The following is a 26641-nucleotide window of genomic DNA, read 5'->3' on the forward strand; positions in this document are numbered from 1 at the left end:
GCAAATTGTCTAAAATAATTTTTGGATGGTCAATCTAGGACAGAAGAAGACAGCTTGAATTCAATTGCGAGAATGGCACATGTCAATCGTTTGAGCATTAAAATGGTAAAAGTCTGTAAGGGTTCACTTTTGCAAAGTTCTTAAAAATGTTCTTTCTAAGTATGAAGGTAAACTAAATGGGAGCTGCAACATAACCATCATGTACCTGTTTCACCAGCTGACCTCACTGTCTTCTTGAAAGCAGTTCCATCATCAGCAGAGGTGCTAAGATTCTGAGGCCAATCTTTCACCAAGTCATCCATCGCATTGATAGTTTGGAGAACCATCTCAGCTGTATCCCTTGCTTCTTCCGCAGTTAGTTTTGATTGCTCCATCTGGTTCCTATTACCTGAAATGTTTATACATAAAAAATTAAGAGTTGCATTAATATCTTGGGTCAGATTTTCTATTATTGCAGAACTGGATCAACATTTGGTATCGGTGGAACAAGGGCAGGATTTGTCCCCCCCCGCAACCTCCTTGAGGCGTGTTTTCTGGCAGTGGAGACAGCTTTTCATTGGCTGCTAGCGGGATCTTCCAGTCCCGCTGATGTCTACAGTGTTTAGTCAGGCTTGCCCCATCCTGCCGCCTGGGAACACGCTGTGGTGGGGTGGGTGGGGGTGGGGGGGGGAGGGTCATCGCTTTTGACGGGACATGAAGATCCCGCTGACAGGAAGGCCGGAAAATCCCACCCAAAATTATGTCCCATAGCCTGGCCTGACTGCTCATAGAGACGCAATCAGGCAGAAACAGTCCAATCCATTCATCAGTGTCAAATGACAGAAATGTGAGCTAATAGAACTGTTTCTTGACCTATTTAAATTGTGCTTTAGGATTACTGATAACGATGCTTTTGCACCAATGAAGATGCACAACAGCTGAAGTTTAAAAAGAGTCACTGCAAAACTCTACTGGAAAACGTAAAGTGACACCAATTTCTGCTCACATACAACACATACCCAACAGTGTGAGCAGCAGTGAAATCCAGCTCCTTGCCTGCAAAGTGTGAAATGTGAGCTCATAGTGTGCTCCGTACTAAAAACAATGTTAGGCTGATACGAATGAGATTGATGATGACACATTAAGATGCATATGTTATACCTCACTAGTTATATCTCAGTAATGGTATTCAATAACCAAATATCTCAATAGTTTGGTTTACAAATTTGCATTATTGCAGAGATTCCCACTTCACTCAAATAAAAAATAATGGCATTGATTGCAAATTTCAAAGGTTCGGGTCGCGATTTCCCCCTTTTGTTTGTGCCAGATGTGGCAGGCAGCACCAGAAAACGGGTGCGGAGCTGTTATTCTGGTCCTCTGCCCATTTTCACAGCCCTCTAAGCATACACCAAAGTGATGGCTGATGTACATTAAGTCTTCCCACACACCATCCCTTTACTTCCACCATTGATTTGCTGAATATCAAAGGCACACATTCATCCTGTGGGCAGAGGGGCAACATTTATACTTTAAAGATTGGAAAATGTGTGCATTTGATTTGCAGGGTCATTGAATTTGAAAATTTAGAAGTTATAGCACAGAGTCTTCTGACCTTGCTGCACTATAGGCGACCAGCTACAGTCAATCTCCCCCTCCCCTACTTCGCTTACAATGTTAGAGTTGCTACATAAATAAAAATTGTTGTACCTTAAGGAAAAATATATTTGGAAAAGTACGTACTTGGTTCAATCAATGCTAACTGGTTTACTGCATTCAGTAATCTGTTCATTGTATTATTTTTCTTGCTGATAACTGCGTCCACATGGCTTCTGGTTTCATGAAAATCTGTCCCATCATCTGTAGGAAGTGAACAAAATAGGCTTAGGCGACATCAAATTAAAGTGAGAACTTTAAATCAACATGGTGGGATTAAAACAAAAATGCATAAGCAATGTATGAATATACAAAAAACTTAGCAAAGACCATCAGGCCCAATACACCATCACCCAAAGACTGTGATCGTTCCCAGTCACTATCGATGTTAACTCCTGGAGGAGAGGGAATTAAATAGATATGAAATATTACAATTATGGGAAAAATATTCCAGAATCTTCCTCACCAACTCCTAACTCATGAGACATTCTTAAAATAAGCCCCAGGTTCTCTGAACCCCTATCCCAATTTTATTTGTAACATAAAGTCTATGCAGGAGTCCGGCAGACAGGAAGGTGGTTTAAAGTGTGTCTACTTCAATGCCAGGAGCATCCGGAATAAGCTGGGTGAACTTGCGGCACGGGTTGGTACCTGGAACTTTGATGTTGTGGCCATTCCGGAGACATGGATAGAGCAGGGACAGGAATGGTTGTTGCAGGTGCCGGTGTTTAGATATTTCAGTAAGCTCAGGGGAGGTGGTAAAAGAGGGGGAGGTGTGGCATTGTTAGTCAAGGATAGTATTACGGTGGCAGAAAGGATGTTTGATGAGGACTCGTCTACTGAGGTAGTATGGGCTGAGGTTAGAAACAGGAAAGGAGAGGTCACCCTGTTAGGAGTTTTCTATAGGCCTCCGAAAAGTTCCAGAAATGTAGAGGAAAGGATTGCAAAGATGATTCTGGATAGGAGCAAAAGTATCAGGGTAGTTGTTATGGGGGACTTTAACTTTCCAAATATTGACTGGAAACACGACAGTTCGAGTACTTTAGAAGGGTCCGTTTTTATCCAATGTGTGCAGAAGGGTTTCCTGACACAGTATGTAGATAGGCGAACGAGAGGCGAGGCCACATTAGATTTGGTACTGGGTAATGAACCAGGACAGGTGTTAGATTTGGAGGTAGGTGAGCACTTTAGTGATAGTGACCACAATTCGATTACGTTTACTTTAGCGATGGAAAGGGATAGTTATATACCGCAGGGCAAGAGTTATAGCTGGGGAAAGGCAATTACGATTCGATGAGGCAAGACTTAGGAGGCATCGGATGGGGAGGGAAGCTGCAGGGGATGGGCACAATTGAAATGTGGTGCTTGTTCAAGGAACAGCTACTGCGTGTCCTTGATAAGTATGTACCTGTCAGGCAGGGAGGAAGTGGTCGAGCAAGGGAACCGTGGTTTACTAAAGAAGTTGAATCACTTGTCAAGAGGAAGAAGGAGGCTTATGTAAAGATGAGACGTGAAGGTTCAGTTAGGGCACTCGAGAGTTATAAGTTAGCTAGGAAGGACCTAAAGAGAGAGCTAAGAAGAGCCATAGATATGTCAGAAATAAAAGAATGACTAGCGTAAGAGTAGGGCCAGTCAAGGACAGTAGTGGGAAGTTGTGCGTGGAGTCCGAGGAGATAGGAGAGGTGCTAAATGAATATTTTTCATCAGTATCCACACAAGAAAAAGACAATGTTGTTGAGGAGAATACAGAGATACAGGCTACTAGACTAGAAGGGCTTGAGGTTAATAAGGAGGGGGTGTTTGCAATTCTGGAAAGTGTGAAAATAGATAGGTCCCCTGGGCCAGATGGGATTTACCCGAGGATTCTCTGGGAAGCTAGGGAGGAGATTGCTGAGCCTTTGGCTTTGATCTTTATGTCATCATTGTCTACAGGAATAGTGCCAGAAGACTGGAGGATAGCAAATGTTGTCCCCTTGCTCAAGAAGGGGAGTAGAGACAATCCCGGTAACTATAGACCAGTGAGCCTTACTTCTGTTGTGGGCAAAGTCTTGGATAGGTTTATAAGAGATAGGGTGTATAATCATCTGGAAAGGAATAATTTGATTAGAGATAGTCAACACGGTTTTGTGAAGGGTAGGTCGTGCCTGACAAACCTTATTGAGTTCTTTGAGAAGGTGACCAAACAGGTGGACGAGGGTAAAGCAGTTGATGTGGTGTATATGGATTTCAGTAAAGCATTTAATAAGGTTCCCCACGGTAGGCTCTTGCAGAAAATACGGAGGCATGGGATTCAGGGTGATTTAGCAGTTTGGATCAGAAATTGGCTAGCTGGTAGAAGACAAAGGGTGGTGGTTGATCGGAAATGTTCAGCCTGGAGTCCAGTTACTAGTGGTAAACCCCAAGGATCTGTTTTGGGGCCACTGCTGTTTGTCGTTTTTATAAATGACCTGGACGAGGGTGTAGAAGGATGGGTGAGTAAATTTGCAGATGACACTAAAGTTGGTGGAGTTGTGGACAGTGCGGAAGGATGTTACAAATTACAGAGGGACATAGATAAGCTGCAGAGCTGGGCTGAGAGGTGGCAAATGGAGTTTAATGCAGAAAAGTGTGAGGTGATTTATTTTGGAATGAATAACAGGAAGACAGAGTACTGGGCTAATGGTAAGATTCTTGGTAGTGTGGATGAGCAGAGAGATCTTGGTGTCCATGTACATAGATCCCTGAAAGTTGCCACCCAGCTTGAGAGGGTTGTTAAGAAGGCGTACGGTGTGTTAGCTTTTATTGGTAGAGGGATTGAGTTTCGGAGCCATGAGGTCATGTTGCAGCTGTACAAAACTCTGGTGCGGCCGCATTTGGTGTATTGCGTGCAATTCTGGTCGCCGCATTATAGGAAGGATGTGGAAGCATTGGAAAGGGTGCAGAGGGGATTTACCAGAATGTTGCCTGGTATGGAGGGAAGATCTTATGAGGGAAGGCTGAGGGAATTGAGGCTGTTTTTGTTAGAGAGAAGAAGGTTAAGAGGTGACTTAATTGAGGCATACAAGATGATCAGAGGATTAGATAGGGTGGACAGTGAGAGCCTTTTTCCTCGGATGGTGATGTCTAGCACGAGGGGACATAGCTTTAAATTGAGGGGAGATAGATATAGGACAGATGTCAGAGGTAGGTTCTTTACTCAGAGAGTAGTAAGGGCGTGGAATGCCCTGCCTGCAACAGTAGTGGACTCGCCAACATTAAGGGCATTTAAATGGTCATTGGATAGACATATGGACGATAAGGGAATAGTGTAGATGGGCTTTAGATTGGTTTCACATGTTGACGCAACATCAGGGGCCGAAGGGCCTGTACTGCGCTGTAATGTTCTATGTTCTATGATCAATGTTCATCCATTAGGCAGCCCCAATATCACATACGTCTTACCCTACTTCATTACCATCTGCCAAAAATGTTTAGTCAATGTCTTAAAATTTATATTTACACATTTCACTGCCTTCAGCACTGTTCCACAGGTTGACCATGAGAACTGAAAGCCCATGCAAAACACTCTGCTGATGTCACTACACATCACGTGATGCTTCACCAGCAGGGATTTATTCTCTCAATAAAACACTTAGTAAAGGTTTCTCTCAGATATTTGGGAACATAGGATTAGGAGCAGAAGTAGGCAATTAAGCCCTTTGAGCCTGCTCCGCCATTCCATCAGATCATGGCTGATTTCTTCCTGGTCTCAAATCCACCTCCCACCTGTTCCCCATACAACTTTAACCCGTTTTTAAATCAAAAATATGTCTCGCTCTTTCTTGAAAACATTAATGACTCAGTTTCCAACCACACTATGGAGCAGTGAGTTCCCCAAATTCACCACCTTCTGCGAGAAGTAGTTCCTCCTCATCTCAGTTCTAAATCTACCGGGCACCATTCGGCGGCAGAGTGTCCATGCCGTCGGAAACGCCGTCACGTTTCATGACGGCATGAATGGGCCACTGGGAGTACCGATTCTGGCCCCTACAGGGAGCCAGCATGGCGCAGGAGCAGTTCACGCTGCTCCAGCCTCCCAACCCGGCGCGAACTGTGCACCGCGGATCCGCACATGCGCAGTGGCGCCGGTGCCAACCCACGCATGCGCAGTGGCCTCCCTCAACGCAACATGGCGCGGGAGTTCAGAGGCCGGCACGGAAGAAGATAGGCTCGGGGAGCGAGAAGCCGGCCCCCCGATCAATGGGCCACGAGCGCGGGTCAGGCCCCATCGCAGGCCCCCCGGGGTTGGAGCCCCCCTTCCCTTCCCCCCACCGGTTGCCCCCCCTACTTGCGCGCAAAGTTCCCGCCGGCTGCGACCAGGTGTGGACGGGGCAGGCGGGACTCTCCCTTTTTAAAGTGGCCGCTCGGCCCATACGGCCTGGAGAATCGGTGGCCCAGCCGCGAACAGCTGCCCGCGACCGGCGCTGAGCCAAACGCAGCGGTGACAATGCCGCCGATTCTCTGCTCTGCGGAGAATCACGTGCCGGCCCCGGGCTGGGAGAATCCCGCCCCCTGTCTCTCAACCTATATCTTTGACCTCTCGTTCTAGGTTTCCCCACAAGGGGGAACATTTGGTCTATGTTTACTTTATCAATCCCATTTAGAGTTTTAAACACCTCATTCTTCTAAACTCCAACGAGTATAAACCCAAACTGTTTAATCTCTCCTCATACGTCAACCCTTTCATCTCTGGAATCTATCTGGTGAACCTCTTCTGAACTGCCTCCAATGCCACCACATCCTTCCTTAAGTAAGGAGACCAAAACTGGACACAATACACCAGGGGCGAAATTCTCCCCCAACGGCGCGATGTCCGCCGACTGGCGCCAAAGACGGCGCCAATCAGATGGGCATCACGCCGGCCCAAAGGTGCGGAATGCTCCACATCTTTGGCGGCCTAGCCCCTCAATGTTGGGGGGCTAGGCCGACGCCGGAGGGATTTCCGCCCCGCCAGCTGGCGGAAATGGCGTTTGTTGCCCTGCCAGCTGGCGCGGCAATGCGGCGCATGCGCGGGAGCGTCAGCGGCCGCTGTCAGTTTCCCGGCGCATGCGCGGGAGCGTCAGCGGCCGCTGTCAGATTCCTGCGCATGCGCAGTGGGGAGAGTCTCTTCCGCCTCCGCCATGGTGGAGGCCCCGATCGCGGGCCAGGCCACCGTGGGGGCACCCCCCGGGGTCAGATCGCCCCGCGCCCCCCCCAGGACCCCAGAGCCCGCCCACGCCGCCTGGCCCCGCCGGTAAATACCAGGTTTGATTTACGCCGGCGGGACAGGCAATTTCTGGGCGGGACTTCGGCCCATCCGGGCCGGAGAATCCAACGGGGGGTCCCGCCAACCGGCGCGGCCCGATTCCCGCCCCCGCCCAATCTCCGGTACCGGAGACTTCGGCGGGGGTGGGATTCACGGCGGCCAACGGCCATTCTCCGACCCAGCGGGGGGTCGGAGAATGACGCCCCAGATGTGGTCTCACCAACACCCGATACAATTGCAACAACACTTCTCTACTTTTATGCTCCAGTTCTCTTGCAATAAAGGCTAACATTCCATTTGCCTTTTTAATTACATTCTGTACCTGGATACAGACTTTCTGCGATTCATGAACAAAGACACCCAGATCCCTCTGCCCAGAGGCATTTTGAATCTGCTTTCCATTTAGATAATTTGCCTTTCTAGTCTTTTGGCCAAAATGGATAACCTCACACTTATTTACATTAAACTACACATGCCACATTTTGGCCCAATCTCCTAGCTTATCTATATCTGCTTGTAAAATCGTCATCTCCTCTTCACTGCCTGCTTTCCCACCTATTTTAGTATCGTCTGCAAATGCTGCTATATTACACTCTTGTGGTAGTCTGTGTAGAGGTATTACGGTACCTGGTAATGCTGGAACACCAGTGGTAGATATTGTGTGTTTCCTATTGGTCAAGCTGTATGGTAGCTCCGCCCTGCAAGGCGGGGTATAAGAGCCCGTGCCACCCCAGAAGCCTTCATTCTGTACCTGAGCTGCTGGGGGAAACATCTAGCTTATTAAAGCCTTCAGTTGGACTACAACTTCGCTTTAGTGGTCATTGATCGTGCATCAATTTAATAAGCTAGATTTAAAAGGATGGAGCTCCGAATCAAGCCAAGGTGTCTGCAACTCTGCCCCCATGCGGCGAACTCAGCGGCAATCTTAAGCACTGGGTGGCGTGTTTTAAAGGATATCTCGGAACAGCCGCAAACACACCCATGGGAGAACAGAAAATGCAAGTCCTGCACTCGAGGGTGAGCCTGGAAATTTACACCCTCAGCGTGGACGCGGAAGACTTTGATGCAGCAATAGAGCTGCTAAAAAGACATTATATTCGCCCGGTAAACCAGGTCTACGCCCGACATCTGCGAGCAACGAGGCGACAAATTCCTGGGGAATCGCTGGAAGAATTTTACCGTGCGCTCCTGGTGTTGGGAAGAAACTGCAGCTGCCCGCAAGTTTCGGCGAGAGAACACACAGAACTCTTGATCCGGGATGCTTTCGTGGCAGGTATGCTGTTCTCCCAAATCCGCCAGCGATTGCTGGAAAAAGACACCCTAGGCCTCAAGAAGGCACGGTCCCTTGCAGGCTCCCTGGATGTGGCCTCCAGAAACGCCCGCGCTTACGTTCCCAACCGCGCGGAAGCCCCCTGGGCAGAATGGAATCCCTCCGCAGCCGACCCCGAGACAACCCCCATCCCCCCACAAGCTTGTGCTGCAAGGCGGCCTGGCAAACCTGGGGAGCCCCGCTGCTACTTTTGCGGGCAGGCCAAGCACCCCCGGCAGCGCTGCCCGGCCCGCGCATCCACCTGCAAGGGATGCGGTAAAAAGGGCCACTTCGCGGTGGTATGCCAGGCCCGTGCAGTCGCCGTGGTCTCCGGTGGCGAATGCGGACCGCCACCACAAACCTCTCCATGGTCCCCTTGCGGCCAGCGGGCGCTGCCATCTTCCTACCCCAGGGCCACGTGCGGCCCCCGGGCGCCGCCATCTTGTCCCGCGGACTCCATGTTCAATGGATGGGTGCCGCCATTTTGTGCACCCCTGGCCATGTGCGACCAATGGGAGCCGCCATCTTGGTTGGACTCCCAGGACCCCAGCTCGGCTGACCGCTCACCGCCCGAAGAGAACACTCAACTGCTGAGATTAGCCTCAGTGACCCTGGATCAGTCCCGGCCTCGAACACTCTCAACAGCTACAACAACAGTACTAATCAACAGGCATGAGACATCCTGCTTAATTGACTCTGGGAGCACGGAGAGCTTAATACACCCCGACACGGTAAGGCGCTGTTCTCTCCTTGTCTACCCCGTTAATCAATAAATCTCCCTGGCCTCCGGTTTCCACTCAGTAGAGATAAAGGGGGTGAAATTCTCCGTTATCAACGCGATGTCCGCCGACCGGCGCCAAAAACGGCGCAAATCAGTCCAGGATCGCGCCACCCCAAAGGTGCGGATTCCTCCTAGGCCCGCGCCGGACTGATTTCCACCCTGCCAGCTGGCGGGAAAGGCCTTTGGTGCCCCGCCAGCTGGCGCGGAAATGACAATGCCGGGCGGCGCATGCGCGGGAGCGTTAGCGGCCGCTCACGGCATCCCCGCGCATGCGCTGTGGAGGGGGGTCTCTTCCGCCTCCGCCATGGTGGAGACCATAGCGAAGGCGGAAGGAAAAGAGTGCCCCCACGACACAGGCCCGCCTGCGGATTGGTGGGCCCCGAACGCGGGCCAGGCCACCGTGGGGGCACCCCCCAGGACCCCGGAGCCCACCTGCGCCACCTTGTCCCGCCGGTAAGAGAGGTGGTTTAATCCACGCCGGCGGGACAGGCATTCCAGCAGCGGGACTTCGGCCCATCCGGGTGCGGCGCGATTCCCGCCCCCGCCGAATCTCCGGTGCCGGAGAATTCGGCAACCGGCGGGGGCGGGATTCACGCCAGCCCCCGGCGATTCTCCGACCCGGCGGGAGGTCGGAGAATCTCACCCCGGGGCTTTGTTTAGCAAACCTCACAGTCCAGGTAAGGGAGTTTAAAAATTACTGGCTCGACGTCCTTTCCCACCTCTGCGCGGCCACACTCCTAGGTTTAGACTTCCAGTGTAATCTCCAAAGTCTAACTTTCAAGTTCGGCGGCCCTATAACCCCCCTCACTGTCTGCGGTCTTGCGACCCTCAAGGTCGATCCGCCTTCCCTGTTTGCGAACCTCACCCCGGATTGCAACCCTGTCACCACCAGGAGCAGACGGTACAGTGCCCAGGATCGGATCTTTATTAGGTCAGAGGTCCAAAGGCTACTGAGGGAAGGAGTCATTGAAGCTAGCAACAGTCCCTGGAGAGCTCAAGTAGTGGTGGTAAAGACCGGGGAGAAGCATAGGATGGTCATCAACTACAGTCAGACCATCAACAGGTTTACGCAGCTGGACGCGTACCCTCTCCCCCGCATATGCGACCTGGTAAACAGGATCGCGCATTACAAGGTCTTCGCCACGGTGGATCTTAAGTCCGCCTACCACCAGCTCCCCATGCATACTAGTGACCGCATATACACTGCCTTCGAGGCAGATGGGCGGCTCTATCACTACTTAAGGGTTCCCTTCGGTGTCACCAACGGGGTCTCGGTCTTCCAGCACGAGATGGACCGAATGGTTAACCGGTACGGTTTACGTGCAACATTCCCGTATCTCGATAATGTCACCATCTGCGGCCACGACAAGCAGGACCACGACACAAACCTCTGAAAATTCCTCCAAACCGCAAAGATCCTTAACCTTACGTATAACAAGGATAAATGCGTGTTTAGCACCGTCCACCTAGCCATCCTCAGCTATGTAGTGCGAAATGGAGTTATAGGTCCCGACCCTGAACGCATGCGCCCCCTTATGGAGTTCCCCCTCCCTCACTGCTCCAAGGCCCTGAAACGCTGACTAGGGTTTTTCTCTTACAATGCCCAGTGGGTCCCCAACTATGCGGACAAGGCCCGTCCCCTGATCCAATCCACAGCTTTTCCCCTGTCGATAGAGGCTGGCCAGGCCTTCAGCCGCATCAAAGCAGACATTGCAAAGGCCACGATGCATGCCATCGGCGAGTCCCTCCCCTTCCAGGTCGAGAGCGACGCGTCTGACGTAGCTCTAGCGGCCACCCTCAACCAAGCAGGCAGACCCGTGGCCTTCTTCTCCCGTACCCTCCACGCTTCCGAAATCCACCACTCCTCAGTCGAAAAGGAGGCCCAGGCCACAGTAGAAGCTGTGCGACATTGGAGGCATTATCTGGCCGGCAGGAGATTCACTCTCCTCACTGACCAACGGTCGGTTGCTTTCATGTTCGATAATGCACAGCGGGGCAAGATAAAAAACGATAAGATCTTGCGGTGGAGGTTCGAACTCTCCACCTACAACTACGAGATCTTGTATCGTCCCGGGAAGTTAAACGAGCCTCCTGATGCCCTGTCCCACGGCACTTGTGCCAACGCACAAGTGGACCGCCTCCGAGCCCTCCACGAGGACCTCTGCCACCCGTGGGTCACTCACTTTTTCCACTTTATCAAGACCCGCAACCTGCCCTATTCCATCGAGGAGGTCAGGACAGTGACCAGGGACTGCCAAATCTGCGCGGAGTGCAAACCGCACTTCTACCGGCCAGAGAGAGCGCACCTGATAAAGGCTTCCTATCCCTTTGAATGCCTCAGCATGGACTTCAAAGGCCCCCTCCCCTCCACCGACTGCAACACATACTTCCTGAACATGATTGACGAGTACTCCCGGTTCCCATTCGCCATACCCTGCCCCGACATGACCGCAACCACCGTCATCAAGGCCCTCCATAGCATCTTTGCACTGTTCGGGTTCCCCGCTTACATACATAGTGATAGGGGGTCTTCCTTTATGAGCGAGGAACTGCGTCAATTTCTGCTCAGCAAGGACATCGCCTCGAGCAGGGTGACCAGTTACAAACCCTGGGGCAACGGACAATTAGAGAGAGAGAACGGAACGGCCTGGAAGACCGTCCTACTGGCCCTACGGTCCTGGAATCTCCCAGTCGCCCGCTGGCAGGAAGTCCTCGAGGTTGCCCTCCACTCTATCCGGTCACTGCTTTGTACCACAACCAACCAAACACCTCACAAACGTCTCCTTGTCTTCCCTAGGAAGTCCTCCTCTGGAACCTCGCTCCCGACCTGGCTGGCAGCTCCTGGACCCATACTGCTCCGAAAACACATGCGAGCGCACAAGTTGGACCCGTTGGTCGAGAGGGTCCATCCTCTCCATGCTAACCCCCAGTACGTTTACGTGGCGTACCCCGATGGCCGACAAGATACGGTCTCCCTACGAGACCTGCCGCCCGCCGGAGCCCCACGCACACCTCAACCACCAGTCCCACCCTCCCCTCCACCAGGGCACCTTACAGGAGGATCGGTCCTTCCGCCGGCCCCGTCTAGGCCCCCCTACCCACCGACGCACCCCGCAGACGCTCCCTTCCCAGGTCAACAGTTTTCCCCACCAGCCCCGTCTCGGGATGTCGAAGGTGCCACAGGGATCGAGGTCACGCCCCCGGAGTCACAGACACCTGAGCCTCCACCGGAGTCACCACCGAAGCTTCAACGATCACAAAGGACGACCAAGGCCCCCACTCGACTGATTGCGTCATTTTAAAGTGTATCGTTAATTAAGAATCATAAATTGTAAGTAGTAAATAGAATTGTAAATAGTTACAAAACGCTGTACGGAGGTATTACAGTATCTCCATAACTATAATTTCTACCACGTTACCATGTTGTAGTATCAGGCCACCACCCCCGCCGGACTCTTTTTTAACAGGGGGTGAATGTGGTAGTCTGTGTAGAGGTATTACGGTACCTGGTAATGCTGGAACACCATTGGTAGATATTGTATGTTTCCTATTGGTCAAGCTGTATGGTAGCTCTGCCCTGCAAGGCGGGGTATAAGAACCCGTGCCACCCCAATAGCCTTCATTCTGTACCTGAGCCGCTGGGGGAAACATCTAGCTTATTAAAGCCTTCAGTTGGACTACAACCTCACTTTAGTGGTCATTGATCGTGCATCAACTCTGTCCCTGCTTGCAGATCATTTATACAAATTGTAAACAGTTGAGGTCCGAAGACTGACCACTGTGGCACCCTGTTAGTTATAGTTTGCCTGCCAGAGAAGGCCCCATTTATCCCAACCCTCTGCTTTCTGTCAGTCAGCCAATCCTCAATCCAATCTAGCAGTCTAACCCTAATCCCCTGCGATGTCACCTTCTGCATCAGTCTTTTATGCAGCACCTCATCAAATGCCTTCTGGAAGTCTAGATATACCACATCCACAGATTCCCCATTATCCACCTTGTTGGTTACGTCCTCAAAGAACTCGAGCAAGTTTGTCAAGCATGACTTCCCCCTCATAAAACCATGCTGGCAATGGTGGATTGAGCTTTGTCTTTCCAAATGTTCAGTCATCTCCTCCTGAATGATTGATTTCAGCAACTTCCTCACCACAGAGGTCATGCTAACTGGTCCATAGTTTTCTACTTGTTGCCTTGCTCCCTTTTTGAATAGGGGCATTACATTAGCGTGTTTCAAATCCACCGGGATCCTTCCAGAATTCAGGGAATACTTATAATACTGGCATGCACTATTGTGGGGCAAATTGCAGCCCACATTCGCTGTCAGCATGCCGCAACTCCGGAGAGAATCCGGAAACCCAAATTTCTCTGGAGTGATCGTGTTTCCCAATTCTCCCGGCCCTTTACTGGTGACGTCATGAGGTTTACACCCACAAATGGTGAGAATCTCATTGTAATTTGTATTTGAATACATTTTAATATGGTTACCCAGCCCCTCCGCCCCCTCCCACCACATGATTCCCCCTCACTGACTATTAAAACCTCGCCAATGTGACATCACGTTGGTGAGGTTAACAACAGCTTTTTAGAAATTAGATTCTTTCGAACGGATTTCCCAGGACGTGCAAGGGTATGTATAGTTCCTGGGGGAAGAGGGACATGGCAGGGCACTGGCCCCTGGCACTGTCTCCTGGCACAGGTTGACACTGCCAGGCTGGCTCAGTGCCAACCTGTGCCAAGAGGCAGTGCCAGAGGGTAGTGCCAGGGGTGGGCTCTTGTGGGAGACTCATGGGGGAGGGGTTTGACAGTTATATGTGGTGGGCGAGAGGAGAGTGTGGGGGAGGGGACGTCAGTGACACTTCCGCAGTGGTGGTGGGGGTGGGGTGCCCCTGATGATTGTGCAAGGGGGTGGGGGGGAACCCCCAGTTCCTCCGTGCTGATAGTGCAGTTCCACTTCAGTTCTGTGGAGCCAAAAGCCGGCTCTATCTGGCCCCGCCCAGTCAGTGTCCAGCATAAACGGCCATTTGGATCACTGGAGGCTTTTAGATAGGGGATCCGTCCTATTAAAGACATGGAGATTGGCTTTAATTGATTATTATTGGTTTCTTGTCACGCCTAGGTTGGATCTGGATCTCGCAAATGGGAGCGGACCAGGTAGATGGAAACTGATCAGCGCCTGACGTATATTTAGATTCCAGCTTCTCCCGCGATCGAACCGGCTCGCTTGGATTTGGGCCAGGCGCCACACGCCCGTTAGGTCGTGTCGAAATCCTCTGTCAGCATCACCAACTTACTAATAGAAAAAATCATTCAGACATTACAAATACCATACAATGTTGGTTCACTTTGGGTGGATGATTATTGAGAAGTGTGCAAATTAATACAAGCCATGTATTCTTCTTCAGTACCTGACTGAGGTGCAGAGAGACCTGTAAATTTGAATTGCAGCTCAGCTCTTTTCAGTTCTCTGAGTTCACTGAAGTTGAACAAGACGTGCTAGATGCATAGATTCATATGAAATCTTTGGGAAGGCAGTATTCATACCTCAGTCAAGTGAATAGACGTGGATATAAATTTATTATGATACAGAACTGTGGCAACTCTCCGGAGCGTTGAATGGGCAAACCAAAGCTGAATTAATGTTGATGACAGCAACAAGCAATTTGTTCAGTATTACTCCCAAATCCTAACATATTCAAACCCAATATTACAGAACAAACTATTTTGACCAATTGATAATGAACAATAAATTAAGTTTGTTGTAAGTTCTAATTTGCATGCTTTTTGTCCAACTGAAATAGACACGTAGAATGTAGGATGTCACAGATCGGCTGCACGGCTTTCTTCTAGGGGAGGGTGGACAGCCAGAAGTTGTGGTCCAATGGAACCAATGACTTAGGTAGGAAAAGGAATGCGGTCCTGAAAGCAGAGTTTAGGGAGTTAGGATGGGAGTTAAAATGCAGGACCCCAAGAACAGTAATCTCCCGCTGCACGTGCTAGTGAGCATAAGAATAGGAAGATTGGATTCGGGCCAGGCGCCACACGCCCGTTAGGCGTGTCTGGAGAAATAGAGCAGGAGGGAGCACTTTCGATTTCTGAGGCACTGGCCCAGATCTGGGGCAGGTGGGACCTGTAAAAGAGGGCAGGTTACACCCTGACAGGATTTGGAACCGTGTTCTCCCGGGGAGCTTTGCGATTCCAGTTGGGGAGGGTTGAAACTGGATTGGCAGGGGGATGGTAATCTGAGGGGAAATTCAGAAAGAAGAGGAGAATAATTGAGAAATATTAACTATTAAGGAGGATATATCAGAGTGTAGTATCAATACTTGAGGGTTTGATAGAATTCGAGTAGGGAAATGTAAGTCATCAGATGGAAGAAGCGTAAGAAGGAAAGTAAAAAAGCCGAAATCAGTGTTAATGTGGACGGAATGCGATTAATAAGATTGGTGAACTGCAGGTACATTTGACAAATGGAATTATGATATTATTCCTATAACAAAACCTGGAGCATAGAATGGCAGGACTGGGTGTTAAATATTCCCATGCAAAAGGTGCCTATGAGAGACAGGAAAAGGAGACAAGGGGTGCGGGGGGTGCAGTGGATTGATTAAAGATGGCATTACACTACTGGAGAGAGAGGAGGTTCAGAGGAGTCAAGGATGGAATCTCTGGCTAGAGGTAAGGAATGAAAAAGGTGCAATAATTATGGTCGGTATAATATATAGACCACCAACTAGTGGGAGAGATGTAAGAAACAAATTTGCAAAGAAATTACAGAGAGTTGCTGGAATTATTGAGTATTTATAAAGGGGAACTTCAATTGCCTAAATATAGACTGGGATAGGGATAGTGCAAAAGAACAAAAAGGGTGAGCGTTCCTAGAGTGTTCAAGATAATTTTCTGCAGCCGTATGTTTCCCGTCCAATGAGAGGGCATGAACTGCTGGGCATGATTCTGGGGAATGAGTTGGCCCAACTGGATCAAATCACAAAGACAGAGCATTTAGGTTACCATTGTATCATATGGTTTAGGGTGGCCATGGAAAAGGACAAGGAGCAATCCAGAGCAGGGATAATTAACTGAGGGAAAACCAACTTCGATAGGATAGAAATACATCTGAGTCGAATGAGTTGGATCAAATGTTGGCAGAAAAGACAGTGGCTGAACATTCCACGATATTGCAGACAATATCAAAATATATTCCCTTGAAACAAAAAGGTGGGACAAATAAATCCAGAACATCTCAGACGACTTCTGGGTTCCATTTAACAACGATAAACTGTCTTGCCTGAAACTGATGGGAATTAAGTTGTTTGTGTTTGTAGGAATTAGGCCAGGAACTGAATGCAGCCGTTGAGCTCAGGAATGGTCTCAGGCATAAAGTTAGTGCTGGGAGGTTGGTGGTGAGGGAAACTGGGAGGGGTAGGGAAGGTGTTAGAGTGGTGCTGGCCATGAGAGAGAAAACTGCTGCAAGGAGAGCATAACCATTCCTTGGTCTGAAAGCAGTCTGAGTACACTGAATATACTTACTGTCCTCCATAGCTACAGCTAACTCCTTCACTTTGTTCAGAAGTATCTCACTGCTGTTTCTGAGCCAAGTGCTCTGTGTTTGAATTCCTTCCACAGCCTGTAAACAATCACATGTTCAACACACTCAGTAGCATTCCTTTTTTGGACAAGAGATGTTTCGATCAGTCTCAACTGTCTTACAGAGTTCACATCGTGAATTACTGCTCTCTTAATCGGAACCAAAGCATTAGTTTGGATTTTCCTTTTTGCAGTATTTTTCTGACAGATTCGGACTTCTGCATACTCTCTGACACCTCTGTAACATGGACTCATTTGCTTGCGTTGGAATTTATCGTTCATCAGTGGAAGGCTTTTGGCAAAATTCCAGGAGGGTGTACTTCAGGGCATCTGAGGAAACTCTAGTAATGTTACTGTTGGAACATCACGATATGGCGTTGAAAGAATCAACTGCGACAAAGTCCGAACTGGGCAGGAGCAGCAGCCTTGTAGAGACTAAAGGCAGACAGGCCTAGAGTTAAAGTCACATTCAAAAGATGGCACATCCAACAGTGTAGCTCTCCTTTAGTACTGTACTGTAGTTTCAGGTTAGATTATGTGCTTAAATCTCTGGAATTAAGTCCGAATTTATAACCTTCTGACTCAAAGGAGCAAGTGCCACCACGGAGCCAAGGATGATGATGCCATTTCTTACATTGGGGGGGGGGGGCGTTTTGGGGGGTTGGTGTGGGAGGGGAGGTTTGGTGTGGGAGGAGGGGTTGTTGGGGGGGGGGGGGTACCTCTAAACTGCTTGACCTCAGTTCTGTTGAGAAAATATGTGCTTAAAATAGACAAAGGTTTGGCTTGTCATGTGACCTTCCTTCTCCAACTGCCGGACAATCCAAATAATGTCAGTGTGTGTATATTGAAAGTGTAGCTTGATGAGCTAATGTCTAGAAAGCTTTCTTAGCTAGGGTCCCATTTTCCAAACAATTAGTCTAAATAGCCATCTCCAATCTTCAGGTGATTGCCATTATGCCTTGTTAGGAGATGGGAGGCCTTCAGATTCTCCTGAATTGTGTTTGTTGGTTTTACTGCCTCCACTGTAAATGTGGAATATATAGCATTGATAACCATCTTTGGCTGTCATCTCAAATCACCTTAGTCGCTGTGTTTTTTAAAAGTCTGTTTTTAGAAGTTCAATTCAGGTTTCAGCAAGTTGATTAAAGATCATTATTTGACATAAAGCAGTCTTCGTGACATTATAATAATGTTCATAAAATACTTTGAAAACGAGACATGTCAAATATTTTCATCTTGCACTCATCAGGACATTTCACAAGAATACCAATATAAAGGGAAAACAACTATTTCAACTCTATGAGAAGATAGTACTGATTGGTTAGCAAGTGGACCCTGATTGGTAGAGGCATTGCCCTGGCGAATGCAACAGTTGATGCTGATTGACAGTTAGCTGCCAAGCATTGTTTGAATTTTAAACCAGGCAATTTGACACCAATTGATCAAGACATTGCCCTGAGGAATGAGTCGGCAAATGGCTGTCACTTTTCTTTTTAGCTGAAATAGGGACAATGTGTGCTCATATTCGTTCTGCACAAACATTGTTGAAGTTGATCCAAGAAAACAATGTTGAAAATTTGGCCTCTAGTCTTCTATAGAGTGTTTCTTCCGTGCCTAAACACACATTGTGCCACTGAATGTTCTGTTGCAAGTGCTATAGGAGGTGATGCAGCCAGTTAGTTGTTCATCTATGACAGCTAGTGCAATTTTCATTAATCAGCTCCAGACACCTCAACAGATCTTACTTTGCATTATGAATTGGTGTAAGTGATTCCTGGTATCTGTGGTCAAATACCAATGTATGTTGGAAAGTAGGTCTTGTGGTGTTCTTTGTGTTGCTTATTTCAGGATGGTTGGCATGGTGTTCACAATGACCACGGTATAGCTTTTACTTCAACAAAGCTATGATTTTATTTACACAACTAAAACTGGGATTCAACACTTAGTCCTTAAGAATACAGAATTGATCAATAACATCTAACTACACTCATCTACTGCTAATCTCATTGCTGGTAGAATCCAAAATCTAACCTTACTCACACTATCTGCTCTTATGACCTTCACTCGCTATCTCCTCATACACTCCTCCCCTAAGGTCTAGCATCACTGCCTTTTATAGCTGTATCTGCAGCTCCCTCTAGTGGCTACTTTCGGCACTACATTAACCCTTGTAATGCTGATAATTATGATAATACCACAGGTCTGACAAGGTTTGAATACCTAACTGTTTCAGAAGACCAGGCTGGACATGTGGCTGGCTGATGCCTGGCCACCACTTTCTACTTCTTACCCATGCAGTGTAGCTGACCATGTGCTACATCCTCAACCTGCTATCCAGATCCTTTACAAAGAGTAACTGTGTTTGTGCTTGATGAAGTGTATTGTGAATTGTTGGTTTTCTCAGTGATAGCAGCTGTTTCAGCAACTTTCCATTTCCTTTTTTAAATAAATTTAGAGCACCCGATTCATTTTTTCCAATTAAGGGGCAATTTAGTGGGACCAACCCACCTACCCTGCACATCTTTGGGTTGTGGGGGCGAAACCCACGCAAACACGGGGACAATGTAAAGTAAATGTAAAGTAAGGTCGCCATAGTCCCAGTGACCATAGGTTTTGAGGGGGAGAGCTGACTGGTGGTGATTTAACCTGAGGATCACCACACCTCAGACGAGGGCAAGGTTGAGAAAGTGGGCCTTCATGAATAACCTCAGCTGGTGCAGGAATTGAACCATGCTCTTGGCGTCACGCTGCATTAAAAACCAGCTGTCCAACCAACTGACCTAAAGCTTGGTATTATTTATAGTTTTTTAAAAATATATTTTTTATTCTCCTTTTTCACATTTTCTCCCAAATTTACAGCCAACAATAAACAATAATCAGGAACAAATGTAATGTCAATCCCCATATCAATAACAACGATTCCATGCTCCCGCCAAACCCCAGACATTAGCCCGCATGTTAACATAAACAAATGACAAAAAGGAATCAGGTATTAGAACAAAGAACAAAGAAATGTACAGCACAGGAACAGGCCCTTCGGCCCTCCAAGCCCGTGCCGACCATACTGCCCGACTAAACTACAATCTTCTACACTTCCTGGGTCCGTATCCTTCTATTCCCATCCTATTCATATATTTGTCAAGATGCCCCTTAAATGTCCCTATCGTCCCTGCCTCCACTACCTCCTCCGGTAGTGAGTTCCAGGCACCCACTACCCTCTGCGTAAAAAACTTGCCTCGTACATCTACTCTAAACTTTGCCCCTCTCACCTTAAACCTATGCCCCCTAGTAATTGACCCCTCTACCCTGGGGAAAAGCCTCTGACTATCCACTCTGTCTATGCCCCTCATAATTTTGTATACCTCTATCAGGTCGCCCCTCAACCTCCTTCGTTCCAGTGAGAACAAACCGAGTTTATTCAACCGCTCCTCATAGCTAATGCCCTCCATACCAGGCAACATTCTGGTAAATCTCTTCTGCACCCTCTCTAAAGCCTCCACATCCTTCTGGTAGTGTGGCGACCAGAATTGAACACTATACTCCAAGTGTGGCCTAACTAAGGTTCTGTACAGCTGCAACATGACTTGCCAATTCTTATACTCAATGCCCCGGCCAATGAAGGCAAGCATGCCGTATGCCTTCTTGACTACCTTCTCCACCTGTGTAGCCCCTTTCAGTGATCTGTGGACCTGTACTCCTAGGTCTCTTTGACTTTCAATACTCTTGAGGGTTCTACCATTCACTGTATATTCCCTACCTGCATTAGCCCTTCCAAAATGCATTACCTCACATTTGTCCAGGTTAAACTCCATCTGCCATCTCTCCGCCCAAGTCTCCAGACAATCTAAATCCTGCTGTATCCTCAGACAGTCCTCATCGCTATCCGCAATTCCACCAACCTTTGTGTCGTCTGCAAACTTACTAATCAGACCAGTTACATTTTCCTCCAAATCATTTATATATACTACAAAGAGCAAAGGTCCCAGCACTGATCCCTGTGGAACACCACTGGTCACAGCCCACCAATTAGAAAAGCATCCCTCCATTGCTACCCTCTGCCTTCTATGGCCTAGCCAGTTCTGTATCCACCTTGCCAGTTCACCCCTGATCCCGTGTGACTTCACCTTTTGTACTAGTCTACCATGAGGGACCTTGTCAAAGGCCTTACTGAAGTCCATATAGACAACATCTACTGCCCTACCTGCATCAATCATCTTAGTGACCTCCTCGAAAAACTCTATCAAGTTAGTGAGACACGACCTCCCCTTCACAAAACCGTGCTGCCTCTCACTAATACGTCCATTTGCTTCCAAATGGGAGTAGATCCTGTCTCGAAGAATTCTCTCCAGTAATTTCCCTACCACTGAAGTAAGGCTCACCGGCCTGTAGTTCCCGGGATTATCCCTGCCACCCTTCTTAAACAGAGGAACAACATTGGCTATTCTCCAGTCCTCCGGGACATCCCCTGAAGATAGCGAGGATCCAAAGATTTCTGTCAAGGCCTCAGCAATTTCCTCTCCAGCCTCCTTCAGTATTCTGGGGTAGATCCCATCCGGCCCTGGGGACTTATCTACCTTAATATTTTTTAAGACACCCAACACCTCGTCTTTTTGGATCACAATGTGACCCAGGCTATCTACACCCCCTTCTCCAGACTCAACATCTACCAATTCCTTCTCTTTGGTGAATACTGATGCAAAGTATTCATTTAGTACCTCGCCCATTTCCTCTGGCTCCACACATAGATTCCCTTGCCTATCCTTCAGTGGGCCAACCCTTTCCCTGGCTACCCTCTTGCTTTTTATGTAAGTGTAAAAAGCCTTGGGATTTTCCTTAACCCTATTTGCCAATGACTTTTCATGACCCCTTCTAGCCCTCCTGACTCCTTGCTTAAGTTCCTTCCTACTTTCCTTATATGCCACACAGGCTTCGTCTGTTCCCAGCCTTTTAGCCCTGACAAATGCCTCCTTTTTCTTTTTGACGAGGCCTACAATATCACTCGTCATCCAAGGTTCCCGAAAATTGCCGTATTTATCTTTCTTCCTCACAGGAACATGCCTGTCCTGTATTCCTTTCAACTGACACTTGAAAGCCTCCCACATGTCAGATGTTGATTTGCCCTCAAACATCCGCCCCCAATCTATGTTCTTCAGTTCCCGCCTAATATTGTTATAATTCGCCTTCCCCCAATTTAGCACATTCATCCTCGGACCACTCTTATCCTTGTCCACCAGTACTTTAAAACTTACTGAATTGTGGTCACTGTTACCGAAATGCTCCCCTACTGAAACATCTACCACCTGGCCGGGCTCATTCCCCAATACCAGGTCCAGTACCGCCCCTTCCCTAGTTGGACTGTTTACATATTGTTTTAAGAAGCCCTCCTGGATGCTCCTTACAAACTCTGCCCCGTCTAAGCCCCTGGCACTAAGTGAGTCCCAGTCAATATTGGGGAAGTTGAAGTCTCCCATCACCACAACCCTGTTGTTTTTACTCTTTTCCAAAATCTGTCTACCTATCTGCTCCTCTATCTCCCGCTGGCTGTTGGGAGGCCTGTAGTATACCCCCAACATTGTGACTGCACCCTTCTTATTCCTGATCTCTACCCATATAGCCTCACTGCCCTCTGAGGTGTCCTCTCGCTGTATAGCTGTGATACTCTCCTGAACAAGTAGCGCAACTCCGCCTCCCCTTTTACATCCCCCTCTATCCCGCCTGAAACATCTAAATCCTGGAACGTTTAGCTGCCAATCCTGCCCTTCCCTCAACCAGGTCTCTGTAATGGCAACAACATCATAGTTCCAAGTAGTAATCCAAGCTCTAAGTTCATCTGCCTTACCCGTAATGCTCCTTGCATTAAAACATATGCACTTCAGGCCACCAGACCCGCTGTGTTCAGCAACTTCTCCCCGTCTGCTCTGCCTCAGAGCCACACTGTCCCTATTCCCTAGTTCTCCCTCAATGCTCTCACCTTCTGACCTATTGCTCCCGTGCCCACCCCCCTGCCATACTAGTTTAAACCCTCCCGTGTGACACTAGCAAATCTCGCGGCCAGGATATTTATGCCTCTCCGGTTTAGATGCAACCCGTCCATCTTATACAGGTCACACCTGCCCCGGAAGAGCTCCCAGTGGTCCAGATAACAGAAACCCTCCCTCCTACACCAGCTGTTTAGCCACGTGTTTGTCTGCTCTATCTTCCTATTTCTAGCCTCACTGGCACATGGCACAGGGAGTAATCCCGAGATTACAACCCTCGAGGTCCTGTCTTTTAACTTTCTGCCTAGCTCCCTGAACTCCTGCTGCAGGACCTCATGCCCCTTCCTGCCTATGTCGTTAGTACCAATATGTACAACGACCTCTGCCTGTTTGCCCTCCCCCTTCAGGATTCCCTCTACCCGTTCGGAGACATCCTGGACCCTGGCACCAGGGAGGCAACATACCATCCTGGAGTCTCTTTCACGTCCACAGAAGCGCCTATCTGTGCCCCTGACTATAGAGTCCCCTATAACTATTACTCTTCTGCGCTTTAACCATCCCTTCTGAACATCAGAGCCAGTCGTGGTGCCACTGCTCTGGCTGCTGCTGTTTTCCCCTGATAGGCTATCCCCCCCGACAGTATCCAAAGGGGTATATCTGTTCGAGAGGGGGACAACCACAGGGGATTCCTGCACTGACTGCCTGCCCTTTCTGGTGGTCACCCATTTCTCTGCCTGCACCTTGGGTGTGACCACACTTACATAACTGCGATCTATGACGCTTTCCGCCACCTGCATGCTCCTAAGTGCATCCAATTGCTGCTCCAACCGAACCATGCGGTCTGTGAGGAGCTGCAGTTGGGTGCACTTTCTGCAGATGAAGCCATCCGGGTCGCTGGAAGCCTCCCGGACCTGCCACATCTCACAGTCAGAGCACAGCACCCCTCTAACTGACATTGCGTCACTTAATTAAAATTTGTCTTTTTTTTTTTTTAAATACTTTTTTTTTTTTAATTACAAAGTTACTGTCAACTATCTGTTTCCTAGCACTAGATTTCTAATAGAAATGCGATAGCTAACTATAATATTCTCCGATCTCTGGCTTAGATATCCTCTAAATTATAATTAAGTTATGATGTTTAATTAGTTCCCAAATACTCAAAAAAATTTAGGTTAGAATCCCAACCAGCCACTCAGGTCACAGCTTTTCTGTGATGTCACTTCAGTTTCCCCCCGACACACACAATTTGAAAAAAAGGTATAAAAGTAAAAATCACTTGCTTACCTTCTGAGATGTTCTCAGGTTCTCTCGCTGACAGAGACTGCTCCTCCACCTCCAATCCTTGACCTGCACAATGCTAATAATATAATAATATAATATGGCACTTACCTTACACCAATGGGTCTTATTATTAGGTTAGAGGAGGAGGGCGGGTGGGAGACACTACACGTGTAGTGTCTCGGGTTTCCTCTCCACCAGAATTTATTGGTTGGGGGGGGCGGGGGGGGGAAACTTGCCAGAGGTCGAACTTCCGGTTCCCGCCGAAATCCAAAGGGCTGCTCCTGTAAAGGTAAGGTTTTTAAACACACTACTCACCTCCCAGAAGGCCCCTGCGCACCGCTGCCGCCGAAATCCAAAGGGCTGCTCCTGTAAAGGTAAGGTTTTTAAATACACTACTCACCTCCCAGAAGGCCCCTGCGCACCGCTGCCGCCGAAATCCAAAGGGCTGCTCCTGTAAAGGTAAGGTTTTTAAACACACTACTCACCTCCCAGAAGGCCCCTGCGCACCGCTGCCGCCGAAATCCAAAGGGCTGCTCCTGTAAAGGTAAGGTTTTTAAATACACTACTCACCTCCCAGAAGGCCCCTGCGCACCGCTGCCGCCGAAATCCAAAGGGCTGCTCCTGTAAAGGTAAGGTTTTTAAATACACTACTCACCTCCCAGAAGGCCCCTGCGCACCGCTGCCGCCGAAATCCAAAGGTATTGTTTATAGTTATGTTATATAGAACCATCGGTAGATCCCTACCGGGTCGCTTTTCGGTCGGTGACTTGCTGGCTGACCTTTTATACATAGCTGAATGGAGTTCCCCGCTCCTCAGTGGGGGAGCTCATACTCCGTGAGAACCATGGGGAAGATAATCATTCCCACCCCGTACATCCCGTGTGGGATATGACACAGTGCTTCTGTGAAATTAGAAGTGGATGATGGTTGTGAGGGAGTGATTGCCCTTTCACTCCCTCACAGAGCCAATCTTTCTTCAGCTGTCCTCTGACCGTGTCTCCATGGCTGCACACCTGAGCAAAATTGCTGCAGTAACAGCTGACCTTAGCTCGCTTTGCTATTCAGATGTCCATATGTCTGACAGCAGCACTTTAAAAAAAAATCATTTCCGGGCTGTGGCCGTGGCTGGTTAGGTCAGCATTTATTGCCTATCCCTAATTGCCCTTCAGAAGGTGGTGGTGAGTTGCCTTCTTGAACCGCACTCCCTGAGGCATAGGTACACCACTGTGCTGTTAGGGAGGGAGTCTCAGGATGTTGCCCCGGCAACTATGAAGGAACGGCGATATATTTTCAAGTCATGGTGGTGAGTGACTTGGAGGAGAACCTCCAGTTGGTGGGGTTCCCAGCTATCTGCTGCTCTTGTCCTTCTAGATGGTAGTGGTCATGGGTTTGGAAGGTGCTGTCGAAGGAATCTTGGTGAGTTATTGCAACTTGTAGATGGTTCACACGGCTGGCACTGTTCATCGGTGGTGGAGGATTTGAATGTTTGTGGAAGGGGAAGCAATCAAGCGGGCTGCTTTGTCCTGGATAGTGTTGCACTTCTTCCCTGTTGTTGGAGCTGCACTCATCCAGGCAAGTGGAGAGTATGCCATTACCTTCCTGACTTTTGCTTTGTAGACGGTGGACAAGCTTTGGTGTGTGTGTGTGTGTGTGTGTGTGTGGGTGGGGGGGGGGAGGTCAGGAGGTGAGTTACTCGCTGTAGAATTCCTAGTTTTGACCTGCCTTAATAGCCACAGTATTATGACTGGTCCAGTTTATGGCATTATCATGAATGTAAGAACTGCAAGGGTTAATGAAATGCCTAGAATAGCCATGAGAGGGAGCTACAATTCAAGTATATAAGGCATTGATGCTAAGCCTTGGGGGAGAGAGTAGTGCAGGAGTTAGCTGGAGACAGACAGAAGTAAAGATAGTATGAGTAAGAACAGATCATAGTTTATTTATAACAGTGTAGAGATTAGTTGTGGATGAGTGTACTTTATATGTTAATAATCAACTGTGTATTCTGTAGGTTTATGTGTCGAATCCAAATTAGCGGTGTTGGATATTGTCTAGTTCTTGTTGCATTTGGACATGGATAGCTTCATGATCTGAGGAGTCACGAATGGTGCTGAACATTGTGCAGTCATCTGCAAACCTCTCCACTTCTGGCCTTATGATGGAACGGAGGTCATTGATGAAGCAGCTGAAGATGGTTGAGCCTAGGACACTACTCTGAGGAACTCCTGCAGTGTGTCCTGGAGCTGAAATGATTGACCTCCAATCACTACGACCTTCTTCATTTGAGCCGGGTATGATCCCAACCAGTAGAGAGTTTTCCCCCTGATTCCCATTGATTTCAGTTTAGCTAGGGCTCCTTGATGCCATTCACAGTCAAGCACTATCTTGATGTCAAGGGCAATCACTCTCACCTCATCTCTGGCATTCAGCTCTATTGTCCACGCTTGAACCAAGGCTGTGATGAGGTCTGGAGCCTGGCTTGATAGCACTGTTGATGATAAATGTTCCTCTGTAATAATAAATGTGGCTCCCTACTGGAAAACCCATGTGTGGTATTAAAGTGAGCACAGTAAGAAGTCTTACAACACCAGGTTAAAGTCCAACAGGTTTGTTTCAAACACTAACTTTCGGAGCACTGCTCCTTCCTCAGGTGAATGAAGAGGTATGTTCAAGAAACATATATATAGAAAAATTCAAAGATGCAAGACAATGCTTAGAATGCGAGCATTTGCAGTTAATTAAGTGTTTACATATCCAGAGATAGGGGTAACCCCAGGTTAAAGAGGTGTGAATTGTCTCAAGCCAGGATAGTT

General features: G+C 48.5%; 1 protein-coding gene across 1 annotated transcript in view; it reads right to left on the reverse strand.

The window, feature by feature from the left end:
* Positions 1 to 26641, reverse strand: part of lama4 (laminin, alpha 4) — a 300723-nt gene that overhangs the window by 128531 nt on the left and 145551 nt on the right. The window contains exons 17-19 of the mRNA XM_072499415.1: positions 16513 to 16609; positions 1723 to 1839; positions 206 to 388 (exon numbers count right to left, since the gene is read on the reverse strand). Coding sequence (XP_072355516.1) covers positions 206 to 388; positions 1723 to 1839; positions 16513 to 16609 — 397 coding nt within the window. The remainder of the gene's footprint in view (positions 1 to 205; positions 389 to 1722; positions 1840 to 16512; positions 16610 to 26641) is intronic.

Source organism: Scyliorhinus torazame, chromosome 4, assembly GCF_047496885.1.
Source record: "Scyliorhinus torazame isolate Kashiwa2021f chromosome 4, sScyTor2.1, whole genome shotgun sequence".
Taxonomy (NCBI): Eukaryota; Metazoa; Chordata; class Chondrichthyes; order Carcharhiniformes; family Scyliorhinidae; genus Scyliorhinus; species Scyliorhinus torazame.